Here is an 18,178-nt window from a genome sequence, read left to right as displayed (position 1 = left end):
AATCGATGTTTGAATGGTGAAATAGTTAATTAGAATTATCGAAGCAATTAAGAAAGGAATGTTAAGGGAAGATGGTTTGAAAATGTGGAACGAATGAGTGAGGAAAGAGCAGTAAAAAAATAGGCTTATTAAGTTAGAAACAAGGGTAGAAAAAGGCCAAGAAAAATAGACGAATTCAAGTTTGTCAAATATTGTGTTCAGGTCAGGAGCCGGTGGTAGAAGTTATATGTAGGTATGTGTAAGGAGATGCATTAATGTAAAAGAGGTGAATAATCTTTGCAAATGCAGAGTGTTGTGGGGTTTTCTTTTCTCTGCTTCCCCTGCCGGGAAGCCACGTGACGGTTAATTTATTAGTTTTCAATAATGCCATCGGAATACGAAATGGCTGTCACAAAAATAAACGCATTCTCTAGAATCATTAATCGACCCAAATCCTTCGGCCAATTTTCAATAAAATATTTACAAGGATCGCTTGTTTCGCAGCAAAGGATATTATATAATACAAATAAAATCTCAATAAAAACCAACTCGAGTTATGGTTTATCAAAAGCAATTTTCTCTTTGACGTCTGTGTATACATTTGGGATAAAGAAGGGTCCTCCGCAGCACACAAAATGAGAAATGTCACAATTCTTTTGACAATGGACGTCCTATTTCAAACAAGGGTTTATTCACTGGCCAAGCGGGAAATAATGCCACTCCTGTTGAGATGTTCCTGTTATTTTGTATACATCCGAAATAATCAACAATGCAATGAACCAATTCTTTTCGAAGTGCAAATAAAATAACGAAATAAATATGCTAGACATAATTATAGAAATAGACACATAGAACACTTGTTTGAAAATAATATTTTTTTACAAATTGTTATTTTTAAAAACTAACCATCATGCTGCTTTCCTGTAGGGGAAAACAGAGAGAATAGAATGCATCGAAAATATGTCTTTGCAATCTTCGCATTTTACATGTTCATGCATCTCCTCAAACATATTTAAAAAATTCAAATTTCATGATTAAACACGTTTGTTAATTAATTACACCTCTTTTAAACAAAATAAAGATGATACGACTCAGTTGAACACTGATAGTATGTAATAGTATATAATTTTTGGGTGAAAAAATTCACTGTCTGAATAAATACTTTAAAAAAATAGAACCATTTTTTATATTGCAAATTTCTATGCACATTAAAAGTGATTATGTATTATGAAACTACAGAATTAAGTTTTGAAAATTCTGAAACGATTTAAATTATGCATAGGATATGTGTAGTATTCATTCTACAGTTTGGAGAGGTGTCATTGAATTATACAAACTATTCTAAATATATTAGACCTTTTAATTGTGCGTTACATTCCTGAAAATGTAATCAAATTATTATTATGAAGGTATTGTGAAATACTAATTGAGTGATTTTTCATTCAATTAGTAAACCCTGCATCTCTACAACGTACATATTTACCACATTTTCCGCAAATAAACACATTCTGTTATATACCCTGTATATGTATATGTTCACATATACTTACGTGCATTTTTCACGTGAACATGGTTTTCACATGAATATATCAGTGTAATACATCAGAGTTGCTGGTATACAAATATATGTAGTATTATGCATCTCATTGTATTTCATACAATACCAGTACTAGTGCATTGTATTCCATTAGAGGAATCAACGCCATAGTAACAAAGTCCAAATTGAATGACGGAATCCTCAAAACGTCAAACTGTATTTCGCCTACGATGCAAGAATGACACTTAAGCCTTTTTTTAAATCAGTGGAAAAAATTGTATAGTATCTTGATTTTTGGTACAGAATTGACGTGGAAAATTTCTATAAAACTGTGCATAGCTGGAGGAAAATGGTTCAAAGATTAGCAATGTGAGCTGTTTTCAGTCATTTAAGGTAGATTGGATTATTATATAATATAAACAGTAATAAAATTAAAGTTTTTTTAGTACAAAAAAGAATTATAAACATTCCAAAATTCAAAGTTAGTTTAATAAAATTATGCTATCTGCTACCGTAGATATAAAGTCGTGATTGTGGTTATGTTACCACTCACTCAAATTTCTTAGGGTTCAAATTTTGTAATAATACAACAATACTACGGCATTACTATTTGTGTGCAATACCATTTTGTAATACATATTAACTTGTAATTTTTTTCTTTAAAAAAATTGTGACTACATGGAGATTTATATAACCTGTTTTGGCTTCAGCGAATTCGAAGCTATCTATCTAAAAAATAAATGAAAAAATTGCTTGTTTAATTAATCACATTGTAATTGAATGTGATATTCATATTTTTTACTTGTTGTTATTTATTTACCTTCTTAATTTATTTTAAAAGGTTGTTTATTTTCTTATATTATGGTGATTTTGGTTGCTTTCACAAAAAAAAAATCAAAGACCTTTTGAAATCTCTATAATTTGCGCTTTCCTAATTCGTATATAAATTTTCTTTAAATAAATGAGAATCGATGACTATTTTTACATAAAAGTTTTTTTTTGAAACATAACGATATAATACATATAAAAATTATTTTTTAATGAAATTTATAATCCAGTTAAAGTTGTATGAAAAAAAAAAAGTACATTTGAAGGGAGGCAGGACATGAAAACATGTTTAGAAACCTCGCTGATTCCAATCTAGTCCGTGAATAAAGGTGCGCCGCTGAAAGTGGCTTTTAGCTTTGTGTCAACTACACAGTGCATCATAATTAATAAAGGCTTTTCCATAGACCTGTAGCGGGCATCATCACATGGCTGCAGTGGCAGGACATAACAAAAATACCACACAATCAAATTGGAGCTCCTGTTGATCACGTGGTTCGTGCCGGAGGCCTCCGGGCGCTGTAGGCTGCGAGGGTGGTGGATCGTTTTGGTAATTCACCCCGAAAGCAAATTGATTGATTTACGTCCAGCCCAGCTAATGGAAAATGCGTAAAATTTGATTTACGCCCGGTTTACACTATCATCCACCGTATGTTTTTGTACTACCACAAAATTATTTTACATCAGTATATTTTGTATTATCACAATTTAAGTAAATGAACATAAATTATAAACATTTCAGCTACTTATACTGCCGTTTGAGAATAGTCAGAATGGTGAACGTCACTATAGTGTTAAAAGTGATTACTCAAGCCAGTCAAATACCAAGTTGTAAGCCCCAGGATGTTAAGACTTATATTTATTTTCGTATAAAAACGAATGGCACTTGGTATGAAGACAGTGATTTTACACTCTAGTATTTATTTAATTAACCATAGACTGGTCCCTGATTACCTTGCTTTCATTTAAGTAACAATCAAGATAACACTGTGTCAATACGATGCAGTGCCCTATGCACCATTGGGTGTGGATAGGAGTTACAATAGAAGAATGTACATATAAATATGTATTTAATTTAATTACTTAAAAAATAACGTTTTTAAAGATTTTATACAAAAAACATCTCACTATTTTACTAAGATATTTAGAATGTTTGAATTTTTACTCTTCAAAATAATGAGAAAGCAAAATAAAATTGAAAAAAGGTGAAAATATTTAATATTAAAAAATTCGTACCGTAGGATTCATATCAATATTGCCCTTTTCAGTTGGGATGCATCCATTGCAATGCAGAAAGCAGAACGCAATAACCACAGCCGCACTGTGTAGTGTATAATTTCCATAAAGTCGAGTCCCAGGGTCCCAGCAAGGCGCGGCGGTACACTTAGACCGGAGACTTCCCTGTATCCACTGCACTGCCCCCCGAGTCAAGTGTTACAGATTAGCCCTGACCGCATTCTGTACACGTTCTCATTACCTCTTACCAGTATAAAACGGCACACTATTGTATTTGAAACCTTATGTGCTCCTGGGAATTGAAGTGAATATTATACTACCTATTTCATAGAAATTTTACGAGCCTGAATAATTCATTTATAACCCTTTTCTGGATTTTAATAAAAAAAAACAATACTTTAAAACTCTTATTCTTTAAATTTCTTATTGTCTGAATCTTAAATGATAATAAATAAAATATAATCTATCCTTTCTATTTAAAAAAAATCTTGCTGTTTAACGGAGATATTTCAAGAAATGAGTAATAAATAATTCAATATGATGCATCATGTGAAACTTAACTTTTAGAAAGACCAATAAGATTTTATGAATAACTTACGTCAGAACATTATGAAGGTATTTATTTTATTTATCAAAAATTATGTGAATTTTTTTTGTCTATAGCAAAAAAGTTATTAGTGTTATGTCCCTAGATAATTCAAATTTCAATTAAGGGGACATTTAACTGTATTTAGAAAAAACATGTCGTTTTTATATTTTTACTAGATAAAATAAATATAAAAATATTTCAGTACTTATTGAATTATTATTCAGTACAGTATTGAGAGCTATATAACTTTTACCATTCCTTAACAACGTTGCGATTGACACTACACAAAAAAAAATCGGTACAAATTTTATGGGCGATATCATGGTTTACAATACATGTAAGTCGACAAAAATATTTAATAATGCATTTTGTCAAATAATTTTATATACGAGGAATTACTTGAATGTGTCATTATCAATTGAATTGTGCTAATTTAGACTATTTAGAGTCCAAACCTTTGTTGAAAAATTATTAGTTGCATCCCAATACCATATCATCTTCTCAAAACACTCCTACATCATTGCTAAGATTGAAATCGAAATCACTTTTCAAAATTTAATTTGAACATTTTAAATATAAAAACAAAAGCTTGCGATTTGGAGTACAGTTAGTAATTTCTCAACAAAAATTTGGACACATTCAAAATATTGTGCACAATTTTTTTACATGTCACAATAATGATCTAGCCTTTTTTTAGTACATAAAAATAGGTTAGTAATTTATTTTTAAATTACAAGTTTTCGCAATTCGAATTCGTATCATGTCACTGATTTGATGTCTCCATAGATTATATTCATTGCGTGCCATCATGTTAACGTATATGTGTCTCTACGTCTGAATGTGACATTTACATACATTCTAGTACGCAGGCAGGTTAAGAAGCGTTCATCCGAATAGCATTCAATTAATTAATACATACTCGTACATAAATTATATGGCTCGCTTAGGATTCTACGATAATTAACTGCCTACATATCCGAACTGCTGACTTCCATTTATCAGCTAAACGTACGCGAGATTCGAGTGTAATTGACATCGTCAGCCCAATTCATTTTATTTAATTAATTTTCAGAATACATTTAAATATACAATGTGATGAAACTCAAATAATATGTACCATATATGAATAATTGACATATAAAATAGAAAGGCGAATATCGTGGCAAATATGAAACGATAAATTTGTGCGTATTTTAAAGACATAAAGGGAAAGGTTTGTCACTTTTAACAACAAAGTAACAAAACACCATTAAATATTTTATGTATTGATTTGGCTTTAACTTTGTAGAAAAAGATTAATTAATTAATTTAATTTTAACATTTTAACATGACGATTTAAAACATATAAAAAAAAACTTGTATTATACAACTTTTTAAGTATTTAAATGTTAACATAACTAGGTTAGTTCAAAAACTACAAACGTTCTCAACAATATTAGTTTATACCTATTGATGAGAATATCTGTAATTCTCAAAACCTATCATCTTAACTTAAATAAATTCAAATAGTGGTATTTTAAAACTGTCTAATTTTTAAATTCATGTTTTTTTTTTTAATGTAGATATAAGTTTGTGTAAAAATCTATAATATTTCGTATTGTCGCACATTTATGATTTTGACTGAATTAAGAGTACTTTCATTATCATTTTTATTTTAACACCATACTTTATTAACAAACATTAGGATTGAAACCAGGACTCCGTTGTGCACCGCCAGTTTAGCTTTCGCCTGTTGGTTTTTATTTGATAACTAATTTCATTTTATTAATTTGTATAAATAATTTCAGTGCACTTTTCACTCTGTTCCCAGCATTCACTGTCCTTTTTTTCTAATAAAAGGAGAATATTTGTGTTTTTAATTATTTACAAAAATACTTCAATTTCCAACTATTTATGTGAGCCTAAGTAGCTCATTATTAAAATAGGTATCAAATTGTGGTAGAGTGGTCTCGAATGCAGACACTCTAACTCAAGAGACACTTTGGCTTAACTAACCATGGACCTGATGCCTTGTAAAAGAGGCAAGCAAGCGAGGCATACAAGGCATCAGGTTCGCGCCGCCCAGGACGACCATTGCTGACAATTCGTCGGCAGTTTTCGTCAGAACTTCGCGACGCGGATCTGACTTGGGAGGATGCAAGGGAGCTGGCAGCCGACAGAAAAGCCTGGAGACAGTTTGTGGACTCCATATGCTCCACCTAGGGAGCGGATATGGTTATTATTATTATTATTATTATTAACCATGGACCACCCAACACATTTTTTTCAACCTTTATCTGATTTCAGTTCATCATTATCTCGGTTCCATTTCAAAGAAAACATAATTTCCAAATATACGAAATCATCCATCTAACTGTTCCAAAATTTCCCTGTTCACTACAATATAACGCAATGTTGGTTTTCTAAAATCAAACGGTGGTCGAAACAAAAGAAAGACAGGTATTACATCGAGCTATTTAATAAGCCAAAGAAGAGCCAAAAATTAAATTCAAATCCATCGTCTCACAGAATCGTGTACAATAAGATTTCCCTGATGAACGTTCATAAGCCTTTCCAGGAAAATGGTATATTAAATATAATATTATTAACGAAATTAATCTGCTGCCGTTGAGGCTATTGAAATATCCGGAACGGAGGATGGCGGCAAAAAGGCGAGCCTTTTATTATCGTAAGTCCTTCAGGGATGGATGTGACCCCAAAGGGGTGAGTGAAGGGTTTAAGGGTGGTTATTCAAGGTTCTTATTAGGTGATTCGAGAATAGTATTCTAAAATTTTGGCTTGCAATGGGCCTTAAAATAATATAAAATTTGAATACATTTATTTATATTTCATATAAAATAAACATTTTGGTTTTTAGATGCCAATTATTCATATTTCGATTAAATTAAATCAGGATATTCAACTTTCTCTTTCGCCACATTTGAGAAACAAATTCAAAAATAAAAGTTCTTGTTAAACATAATTTATATTTCAAGCACTAACTTTGTGAATTTCCATTTTATAATTAAAATGTAACTTTGTTTTTAAATCACTATAAATGTATAGTGTTTTCAATACAAGTTACAATTGATATATATATATCGTTGTTAAATGTCTAGGTGTTCAATATTATAAACACATTTATTTTTCACAATATGCAAGTGCAAACCTGAATTTAGTATCGCAAATATTTCTCAATATTTATATTTGACACTTTTGCATATATTTTTTATTCTTTGTATCTGATACGTTATGTTATACCTACCTTTAACAGGTGTTCTTTCGAAATATTTTAAGTGTCCAAATCTTTCCTCTGAAATTTGGGTTTATTCACTTTGCAGTTATTTATAGTGACATCTTAAAATAAATTGAAAAGATAAATTTTGGGAATCTGTATATTTACAAGGCATACGACATATCATATGTTGGTTTAAGTGATTTTTTTTGCACGTGTAACATTCACCATTTAACCATCTTTGTCAACTACACTATTCAATTTTCGATGTGTACTTAAGTTAAATACATATCCTTCAATTGATACCTTCATTCGCATGCGAGCTCTCGGTACCATCTTTGGTTGAGTTGAGCAAGTTTTTGTAAATCAGAAATCTGGCATCAATAAATAAATCTACTAATAATTTTTCGACGATGTTTTGACTGTTATTATAAATAACTTTGGAAAAAAATGTTTTACACCAGTTAAAATTTTTCGTAACCGAGTCATAATTAATAGTGTACTACTTACACACGCTAGTACGAGTACAAGTATGCAACCTCATGTAACCTCACATACAGTTTGAAGGGATAGAGAGAGAGGGTTTAACGTCACACTCGTTTGTCCTGATATATATACACTCCTCGCTACCTCCTTATATACTTGCCCACCGGTTATGAAGGTTTTTGACACTACCAGATTTCAGGTTTAAAAAAATTCGTATCGAATTTTTCGAGCCCATTTTCATTATTTTCTCTCATTCATATTTGCAGAAAATCACCGATCTATTCTCTCTGCAAGTCCAAACTGGCCCTAAGAAAATCTCTTAATCTTTTTAATAATTCCTAAATCAGCCTTACTTTCCATTCTATTACCTTCAAATTTAATTCTGTCATACATCGATTAACCAAGTGCTTATATAAAGAAAATTATAAATTTAATTTTGAAAACAGGCTTTGAAATAAAGTATAAATTTTTTTGCACATTATTCCATTTAATATCGCCCCTATAAACTTTTCATTTTTCCTTTCTTTTTTTTGATGGCTTCATATATTATTTATTTCTTAGTAAAATAATCTCGGGTACTTCATATTTTATACGCTTTCTTATTTGAAGAAGTTTAACAAAAAAGTTTTTATTGTTGTTTTTAAAAGCAAAGAACGTTAAATGTATTCACTTACCCCTATCAATAAAGGTTTTAGAGGTAAAAGGAGGGCGGAAGGAGACGCTTCCTGTCTTAGGGCTGAATTGTTTATTATAACATCGTCTTTACCCCCTAATAGAATTACCATTTTCTTGCAATTTCATAAATATTTTCGATAAAATAATAAAGGGCTTGAAAATTTCAAAGTTATTATCCTATCGTGTTTTTATGGGTCTCATAATAATATGAGTCATTTGATGATTTTATCATAATTTTTGTCTTTGTTTGATAATACTAAAAAATGGTATATTATACTATAAAAATCAAGATTTTTTTGTTGGTATTTCAATTAAGGCTTACGACCTGTTATTGGCTGAATAAAGTAAAAATTTTATGAATTTTAAAAGCCCAGGCTTCCATGTTCCCATCTCAAGAGGTTTCTTCTTTTATATTGAGATATCATACAAATCTTTGGTTTGAATTACTTTTATTTAGAGCAAATTCAGTATTTGTACACAAAAATTAAAATAAACTAAAAAAATATTATAATTAACTGGTCTTAATAAACATATTTAGATTGATTTTTTTACAGGGATGTGTTGAGGTATATTCAATAAATCGGGAAGATAATCTTACATACATTTCAGGAAGGTTTGTTAAAACTTCAAAAGTTCAATTCTTTAAATCTATTGCGACACGTTTTTTATGCATTCCACACCATTATTACCGTTTGGGACTTGTTATATTCAACTTTTAAAATTGTAAACCAAGTTAGTTGTAAAGGATTCAAGTGTCAGGTTAGACGTCTATATTCCCATCTCATTAAACTTCGTTTTCTTTATTGATAATTTAAAAGAAAACCTCAAAGGGAGCAATGCCCGTTTAAAATGTTAATACTTAATTGAATTATTTCAACGACATTATGTTACTTTGAAATTGATCACCCTTTTGATTAACTTTGTAAACAAATTGAAACGCATAAGTCATTTTGGATTGATAATTAATTTTTATATATATCATTGGGGAAATTAAAATGAAAACCAGTATTTTTGAAGGAATTTATTTTTCTACTTCAATTTACAATTTCATGTACATGTAACAGCTCAATTCACACTCCGTACGTTGAAAAAATCAAATTTAGCAAACACCAATATCAAATAATAATATTTACAATAGTGTATAAAATCTTAAACCAATACATCTTTTTCGAAATCACACCCATATTGAGCATATAATAATATGTACGTAATTGTATTTATTGCGCGACAGCATTTTCTTCCCCGATCATGTAGGTAATATGAAATTAATATCCACTAATTTAGTCTTTATATATTATTGTATCACATGTATTATCTTAGGTATACGTCGATATAATTATGTAATTTTTACACTTAGTTTAATTAATTTAAGCTGAACAAATATTTCAAAATAAATAGGACTATTTACACTTCAGCGCAAATTTATCTCTTCTCGTTTTTACATTATCATTTAAATATTAACAATACCTTTTAATTATTATGTACCTATTTTGAAACCAATTTACACGAGAATAGAAGAATAAAGATATTGAAGAATTATCATCTTAGAGTAGTAGACAACCGAGAACTTGTTGAACTAGAGTAAATTTTGATATTTGTCATTAGGAAAATATAAGACATTTGATTTAGTATGACGGTTAATGATTACCAGGTTCACTTCTAGTAGAGGAGTGATACTCTGGTTTAGCTTGGCTAGGATTCTTCATTGTCGAAAAACTTGATAAGTTCGTTTTTCCCGTTGGAGATGCTCTCGTGATGGTAGGTCGAGAATACTGATTGCTGATTAACTTCATCGGCTGTACATGGCCAACAAATTCTTTATCATCATCAGGCATATCAGAAAGTCTGCAGTTCTGGTCATCAAAAAGCGAAAACGTCGGATTCTCTTGAGTTCTCATTTCGTGATATGTATTATTAGTTTGTAGTTTTGGGGAGTCGGTACATAAAATCCCTTTATCGTTGTTTTGTGATCTGATAATTTGAAGCCGATGACTTCTTCGGATAGTGCTACAAGGAGTTTGAGGTTGAGAATAGGTTCTTTCTTTGACTGATCTTCCTCCGTTAGCTACGTTGCAATTGACAGTTGAAGATGATTGGTTGGGAATATCTAAAGATACGTTGTCAAATTTGAACATATCTGAACGTCCGGATGAAAAATACGTATCAGAGTAGACATTTCTGTTAAAGTAACCACCATTGCTTGCCGGATAGACCTCCTCTTCCGGTTCTTCATTTACCTTATTCCTGCTTCCAGTGCACATTTTCATCCAACCCTGTGAGTAAAAATTTCGGTATTAAATTTATCGGTAAACTAATTTATCACAAATTCTAAAACTATAATATAAAAAATTACTGAAAACTAAGAACTCACCAAGGTGCCCGCAAGTTGTTTATCATTTGAAACAACTGGAACAGAAGCATAGGCCGCAGGGCTGATTCTAGCATCATCCAGACTACTTTTACGGTAACATATCATGGCAGCATCAACTTCCGCATAGTCTGGCATATTTTGTCCATTAATTTTGTCATACTCTGGCAAGATCCCTTGTCCACTGCCTTGATTGTATTCCGTCATTCCATGGAGCACTTTATTTGACTGTCTCCAGTTGTCTTGACGAGTATCCATCCACATCAGAGAGTCTGTTTTAGTTACACTGTTTTGGTTATACGAAGTTGTGAGGTTGCTCGGTAAACCTGGAGTTCCTTTAATATTTAATTGCGTTATAAGATTAGAACCAATACATCGAGTATCTGAAAACATCAAAATTAAATTATAAATTTTAGGAATAAATTAGGGGGAATCGGAATAAATAGTAGTTAAATGTGTAACTATCTTACCATACAAATTTGGCAGACCCCCTTTCTTCGAAAGTAGAAGTCTTCTTCTAATAGCAAATGTTCCAATAAAAAGAACGATCATTATTGTAATCATAGAACCGACAAGAATGAGAAACCATGTTTCTGTCAAAAGATCTCCTGCGTCAACTTGCTGAGGGTTTTGTTGTAATGTATTTCTGAAAACACAAACATTAAAATGAGATTTACTGGTAATTTAGTTGAAAAATCAATTTGCAATCAATTATAAGAGCTAAATAAAGGTGTTTGTCTATATGATATATACCTATGTAGAGGATCCAGCAGTTTTGAAGATGCATCAACTTCATTGCTTGGAGCTAATGGAAGTCTTAAGGCTGCTGGAGGACTGTATGGGCCAATGCCTTTATATGTGGCTGCAGCAAGTTGCAGCCAATAAGATGTTCCTGGTACCAGTCCTCCTACTTTAGTATTTCCTCCCGCTACTGATCCATTGTACACAGCATGTGATTCATTTCCAGATTCTTTCACAATAATCTGATAATATTGTATTATTCCATTATGACTCCCTGGAGGAGGAGGTTTCCACTTCAGGTAAACAGAAGAAGCATTTAGTAAAAAGGCTTCGAGTTGATTCGGTGGTTCTGACGGTACTAAAAATAGGGACCGGAAATTAATGATAATTATTTTAAAGTAATATCGTATAAAGTACTTTCGTAATCAATAACGTTTTCTTACTTCCTTCTGCAGTTCTAGTGATTCGTGAGTTGGATGGTCGTCCGTCAATATTTTTATAAAAAGGAATCAGAAAAAACTCGTAAGATGTAAATGTTTTTAGACCCGATATTGCAAATCCTGACGTGCTACCAGAATGAAGTACAGTTTGCATATAATATTCGCCAATAGTAGAATTAGGATTATCAAGTGGTCTATAATAAATATAAAACCCTTCCAAGCTGAATGCATTGAGAGCCTGAAAGCGAAAAAAAACATTGTAAATAAAGTTAAGTTAATCAATTTTCACATCTTGATTCGTGGTCTCATGGTTAGTCATACAAACCTCTTAGGCTTACTAGGAAACAATTGTTAAATATTGTTTAAATATGTTAAATTAAATAATTAAATAATCAAATAATTAAAGAAGGTTGAAAGAAGACTGAATGCAGTCGAAATGCGATCTCTCAGAAGAATGTGTGACAAAACGATGTATGATAGATGTGCGAATAGTGAAATTAGGAAGGAATGCAAAGCTGAGATAAGCATTATCGATAAAATTAAGAAAGGTGTGTTGAGATGGTTTGGACATGTAGAACGAATGAGTGAGGAAAGAGCGGTAAAACAAATTTATGAGGCGAATGTTAGTGGGAAAAGAAGCAGGGGAAGACCGAGAAAAACATGGCACGATCAGGTATGCCAAATACTTGAAAGTGGTCAGGTTAAGAGTCGTAACAATTGGCGGGTATGTATGAGGAGATGCATGAACGTGGAAGAGGCGAAGAATGTTTGCAAGGACAGAGTGGTGTGGCGCTCTATTCTCTCTGCCTACCCCTGCGGGGAAGCGGCGTGATGGTTAGCTAGTAAGTTAGTTAGTTAAATTAAATAATTCAATTAAAAAATTAACCAACCTCCCAAGCCAACTTGATTGTAGACGAATCAACTGGAATCACATCACTAAGTCGAACAACTTCATCTCCTTGTAAACTAGCACGGGCTTCAGCAATTAATGCTGAACCTTCTCCTTCGTCTGCTCCTAGCAAGACTTCATTATCTCCAACACCCAAAACAGTCTCTGATAAAGGACTTGGTGGAGAAAAGCCATGTGAATTTTCAGTTCTAACCAGAAACATATAAGAACCTCCAACACTAAGATTCTTTTGAGTAAAAGTCGGATCTTGGTTGCGATGGGCAACGATTCTCCATTTGGCGTCATATTTTCCACCGCCAAGATTATCCCTGGCAAACATTTCCACTTGGTAACCGAGCAAGGAAGATGATCCCATTTTATTATTTGGTGTCCATGTAATAGTGACACTAGATTCAGTTTGACTTTTTACTTGTGGTCTACTTGGTGGACCCGGCAGCGTTGAGGGATCAGGACTTCGAAAGAAATTGACGCTCGGATTTGTTGGAGAATCAACTTTGAGGAATGCGCTCCATACATATTTTCCATTTTTGTTAGACGCTACGCAGGAATAAATTCCAGAATCTTCTTTTTCTAGTTGTTTTATCGTTAGAAGTCCCGAGTTAACAATCGTTACTTTATTTGAGGGAAGTAACGGTATCGATTTATGGTACCACGATATTACTGGATCCGGATTTCCAACTGCGGAGCAGTGAAATTCAGCAATGGACTTTATCGGCAATGTTTGATTCGATGGTCCTATGATAATAACGGGAGGTGGTCTTTCATCTTCCGATGTAACAATCAACTTTGCTCTACTGGTAACAGCACCTGCAGAATTGACTGCAGAGCATACCACCGTCGCTCCAGAATCTTCCTTTAGAGTTGTTTGTAGTTTTAGCAAAGATTTTCCGTCAATTGATATCGACGCTTTATATCTCTCCCATGTAACACCGGGAAATATTAGGGAGTGATTACCCTCTAAAGACCAGAATAATGTAGGTCTAGGGTTGCCATTGGCTAAACATTCATAAAATGCTTCCGAACCAATCTCCACGCTTTGAGTAATTGGTTTCACATCTAAGTAAGGTGGTGCTAAAAAATAATAAAATAATTTGAAGTAGAGTGACGATATTTTTCAATATAATTTTAAGTTTTTAGCTTTCATTAAGTAATAAATATTCTCACACTTCTATGAACTTACAATGAACTTTGAGAATTCCTGTAGCCGTGACCGATCCTACAGAGTTATCAGCCTCGCAGCTATACTCTCCTTGATCTTCTAGGACGATACCCTCGAGCCTCAGGCTTCTATCCTCTAGGATGTGAACCCTTCCCAGGGGCATGTTCCCGCCCCCCGCAGCCCTCCTCCACAGCACGTCAGGGAGAGGGTCCCCGCCCACTCGGCACTGGAAGGTTACACTCCCGCCCACTAGCACCACAGCGTCCGATGGACCAGCTATCAGATATGGCTTAACTATAACAGATATAATAGATTCAAAACGATTTAGCGAGAGAATATGAGAACGTCATTTTATCAAATTAAAGAAATTTCTAAATGTTATTACCATGAACCCTCAAGTGTGCGACAGCAGACTCTCTTACTCCGACAATACTTTTAGCTAGACATTGATACCTTCCATCGTCAGACTGTCGAAGATCTTGGATTATAAGGTTACCGCCATCCACAATTTTTATTCTAAAATAAAAGTTTAATAATGTTGTGATAAAATTTATCGTATATTAAAATAAAACACTTGCATTAGACTATTTTTGAATTTATTGCCATAAACATGAATAGTTTTGATAATATCGGGTCTCCTATAAGTGAAAATAAAAACTTGTGTGTTTTCTTCGGCTGACAAATTACGCATATGATTCTTGAGAAACACATAAGAAACTTTTTTTTACAAGAAAAATTTATGGTTTTGTTTTTTTATGTCAGTTTTCAAAATAAGAGCTTGAAAATTTTGACGTAGATCTACAGATATTTTAAAATAATGAAAATAAATCGCAATTTTTTCTACGAAAGGGGTATTTTTAAATAATATAACTTACCGATCGTTGTCGTCCAAGTCCAAAACCAAACCATTTTTCCTCCACATAACAGTTGGTTCAGGAGCGCCTCTTGGTGGGGAGCACTCGAGGAGAGCGCTGTCTCCTGCTGCTCCCCTGGTATCGGCTGGCTCCAGACGAAAGTCCTCGCGGAGAACTATTCAAATAAAATATCTTTAAATTTCATAACGGATATTTATGTTATAACAGTAAATAAATGTAAAACAAAAACAGAATATGATTTTAAAAGAGGGTTCATTAAACTACTTTTTTTAAAGTATTTTTTAATAATACTTACAAAAAAAATCATTATCATTTACAATTATTATTATAATTAAAAGAAATTTCGAAGTAATATAATTATGAGTAATATACTTAATTCCATATTGTTATAACTCAATTAAAGACGTTCGATCCCTTCGAAACTTCTTTGTATTTTACCATTTATTAATGGTTAGATTGAATGAAAAAAATATGGATGTAATATCTACTACTACTACTACTACCATCACGCCGTTTCCCCGCAGGGGTAGGCAGAGAGGATGGAACGCCACACTCTTCTGTCCTGACATACACTCCTCGCCTCCTTCACATCCATACATCAAGTCATACATGCCCTCCGATTACGCAGACTTTTGACACCGCCAGATTTTAGGTTCTGATTGATCTGATCGTGCCAAGTCTTTTTCGGTCGCCCACGTTCTGTTTTCCCTCTCACATTCGCCACATATATTTTCTTAGTCATTCTCTCGCCATCCATTCGCTCCACATGTCCATACCACCGCAAAGAGCTCTTTCTAATCTTTTCAATTATTCCTCGTTCAGCCTTACATTGCTTTCTTATATCTTCGTTTTTAATTCTGTCATACAATGATTTTCCACACATTCGTCTGAGGGAGCGCATTTAAACAGCATTCACTCTGCTTCCATCCTTCCTTTGCCAGTTCCATGTTTCGCTTCCATACATTGGTGTCGGTACTAGCACGCCGTTGTGAACCGCTAGCTTGGCTTCCATGGACATATTCTTATTCCCAATCACTCTGTTAAAAGCAACATTTATTCTATTCCCTGCATTTACTCTTCTCTCAATATCCTTATCCACTTTTCCATCCCTTGTGAACATGCTTCCTAGATATATATATTATATGTTTAATGTGAAATATAAAAAATAAAAAATAAAACAAAAAAAGAAAAAAAAAATTATATTAAGGAATCACAGATATAAATATAAACATATATAAAGGAACACGCTTTGTTATGTATTTTGCTCAAGTCAAGTATAGGACAAGTTTTTCTCGTATATTTCGACTTATACCTTTCTTTCTTTGACACACATACAATGAATGAAAGTGTGCAAATTAATTAATTTAATCAATGTATAATTTAATGGAAACTGCGTTCATTAAAAATATTACTAAAAATTGTAAAATTGTTTACTTTTTATAATTGTAATGGCTGTGGTATTTACATATGTTTTTAATGTCAAGGCTTACATGAAAAGGTACATATAACGTTTTTGAACAAAATAAATTTATGTAACTATTTTGAAATAAATAAGTGCAACAAATATTAAAACGTTCTTGCAGTCGTAAAATAAAATGCGAGTGAATACGTTTGAAGAAAGCATTGTTCAGTTTCCTCCAGCACGGGATTAAGAAGCGTTCCCTATGTGAATGTATATTTTAATTCCATCAACTCCGGAGGTATATTTCTCCAGGATTGCGAACAGCGGTGCGCAAATTAATAACCTGACAGTCCTTAGAACTCCCCACAAAGGTCTATCGTGGGAAATGCCGGAAAACTCACACGTGTACACGTCTTTAGCAACCTGAGAAAAGAATAACCCTGAAACGAGGCTTTCAGGTGAGTGAATAAAAAGAAAAAAAGCCTCCAAGCAATGGAAGAGATGAATCGAGAAGATAGTAGAACCTCCTGCAGGTGTTATTCTTTGTGTTCCGGTAAATATTTTCCGACTGAGCGCCATTGGAAGAAAAGCGTTATCAATTTTCCGGATATGGCTTATTATTTCGGTTTGATTGCCTCGCGACAGGAAATTGCATTACCGTTCTTTGGGTATGGAACAATAACATTGTCTAAAATGATTGCTTTTGGGTTTTTTCATCGAAAAATATTACGCTCGTTCATACAAAAATATATAAATATTTATGTATTTTCTTTAGATGCTCGATATAATTTATTTCAGCTACATTTATTTAGTCGTAGTATGTATATTCTGAGTTAAATGGTTATGAAACAGAGATTCGAGTATGTTATATGGTGTGCATAGGAAACTTTTAATGAATTTCTAAAAATATAATTTCCCATCCTTAAATATTGATTATTAGTTATTTATAAGTTTCGAATGTTCGTTCGTTCATTTATTAGGAAAAATTTGTTTTTTTATTTAATTTTTTTATTGTAAATTTTTGTTGCCATAAATTTTCTACGTTACCATCGTACCATTTGTAACTCTTACCATATAACATTGCAGTTCCCTTGTTAGTGTCTTTATAAGAAAATAAAAAGTATTCCATTACCTTAAAAAAATAATCTTAGGTTTTTCTTAGACTCTAAATGGTTATCAAACTGTGCTCGATAATTCTAATCTATTCAACTGAAAAAAACAAGACTTGATAAATTCAAGTGTGAACGAGAATTGTGCAGTAAGTTGCGCTATCTCACTACTCACATAAATCCTTTATCCCTGTTACTATCTTTTCTTCATCCCCTTCTTTTACCTATCCCTAATGGCTCTCCACTATTCACCCCCATACTCTTGTGACACCAGGTGTAACACAATCTTGAATGAAATATAAAAGAGTTGTGAAATTAATAAAGGGAGGAAAAAAACGCATATTAAATAGTACCAATATGTTGGTAGGTTTTTTGTTCGAATGTATAGAAGAGTGGTAAGAGTGCTGGAGGTTCTGGATTCGATTCCTAAGAGAGTCAAATTAGATGTCAGATTTTTTTCACTATGGATAATTGCCGGAATTGCAGGATTGATCACTTGCCTTAATATAATAAAATACGATGTATTTGACATTTTGACAATATGATACTGTGCCCTATGTACCATTCGGTATGGATAAGGGATCAGTATTATATATATATATATATATATATATATATATATATATATATATA

At 32.6% G+C, this 18,178-nt stretch overlaps 1 protein-coding gene across 2 annotated transcripts in view; it reads right to left on the bottom strand.

Moving 5' to 3' along the window:
• Positions 1-9,549: 9,549 nt before the first annotated feature.
• The window catches only part of LOC148309919 (roundabout homolog 2-like), a 36,686-nt gene continuing 28,057 nt past the window's right edge, over positions 9,550-18,178 (bottom strand). Inside the window, exons 4-12 of one of the 2 annotated variants that reach the window (XM_088259275.1) lie at positions 15,035-15,188; positions 14,545-14,675; positions 14,181-14,453; positions 12,981-14,071; positions 12,094-12,328; positions 11,663-12,008; positions 11,380-11,555; positions 10,913-11,292; positions 9,550-10,814 (exon numbers count right to left, since the gene is read on the bottom strand). In XM_088259275.1, the coding sequence (XP_088115401.1) occupies positions 10,179-10,814; positions 10,913-11,292; positions 11,380-11,555; positions 11,663-12,008; positions 12,094-12,328; positions 12,981-14,071; positions 14,181-14,453; positions 14,545-14,675; positions 15,035-15,188 (3,422 nt within the window). In that variant the 3' untranslated portion in view covers positions 9,550-10,178. The remainder of the gene's footprint in view (positions 10,815-10,912; positions 11,293-11,379; positions 11,556-11,662; positions 12,009-12,093; positions 12,329-12,980; positions 14,072-14,180; positions 14,454-14,544; positions 14,676-15,034; positions 15,189-18,178) is intronic. The other variant, XM_088259276.1, reaches the window with a different exon arrangement.

Source organism: Brachycentrus maculatus, unplaced genomic scaffold (genome assembly GCF_059751285.1).
Source record: "Brachycentrus maculatus isolate JH-2025_06_01 unplaced genomic scaffold, ASM5975128v1 h1tg000115l, whole genome shotgun sequence".
NCBI lineage: Eukaryota > Metazoa > Arthropoda > Insecta > Trichoptera > Brachycentridae > Brachycentrus > Brachycentrus maculatus.
Note: the sequence above shows the minus strand (reverse complement) of the source record. Positions and strands in the feature narration are given on the sequence as shown.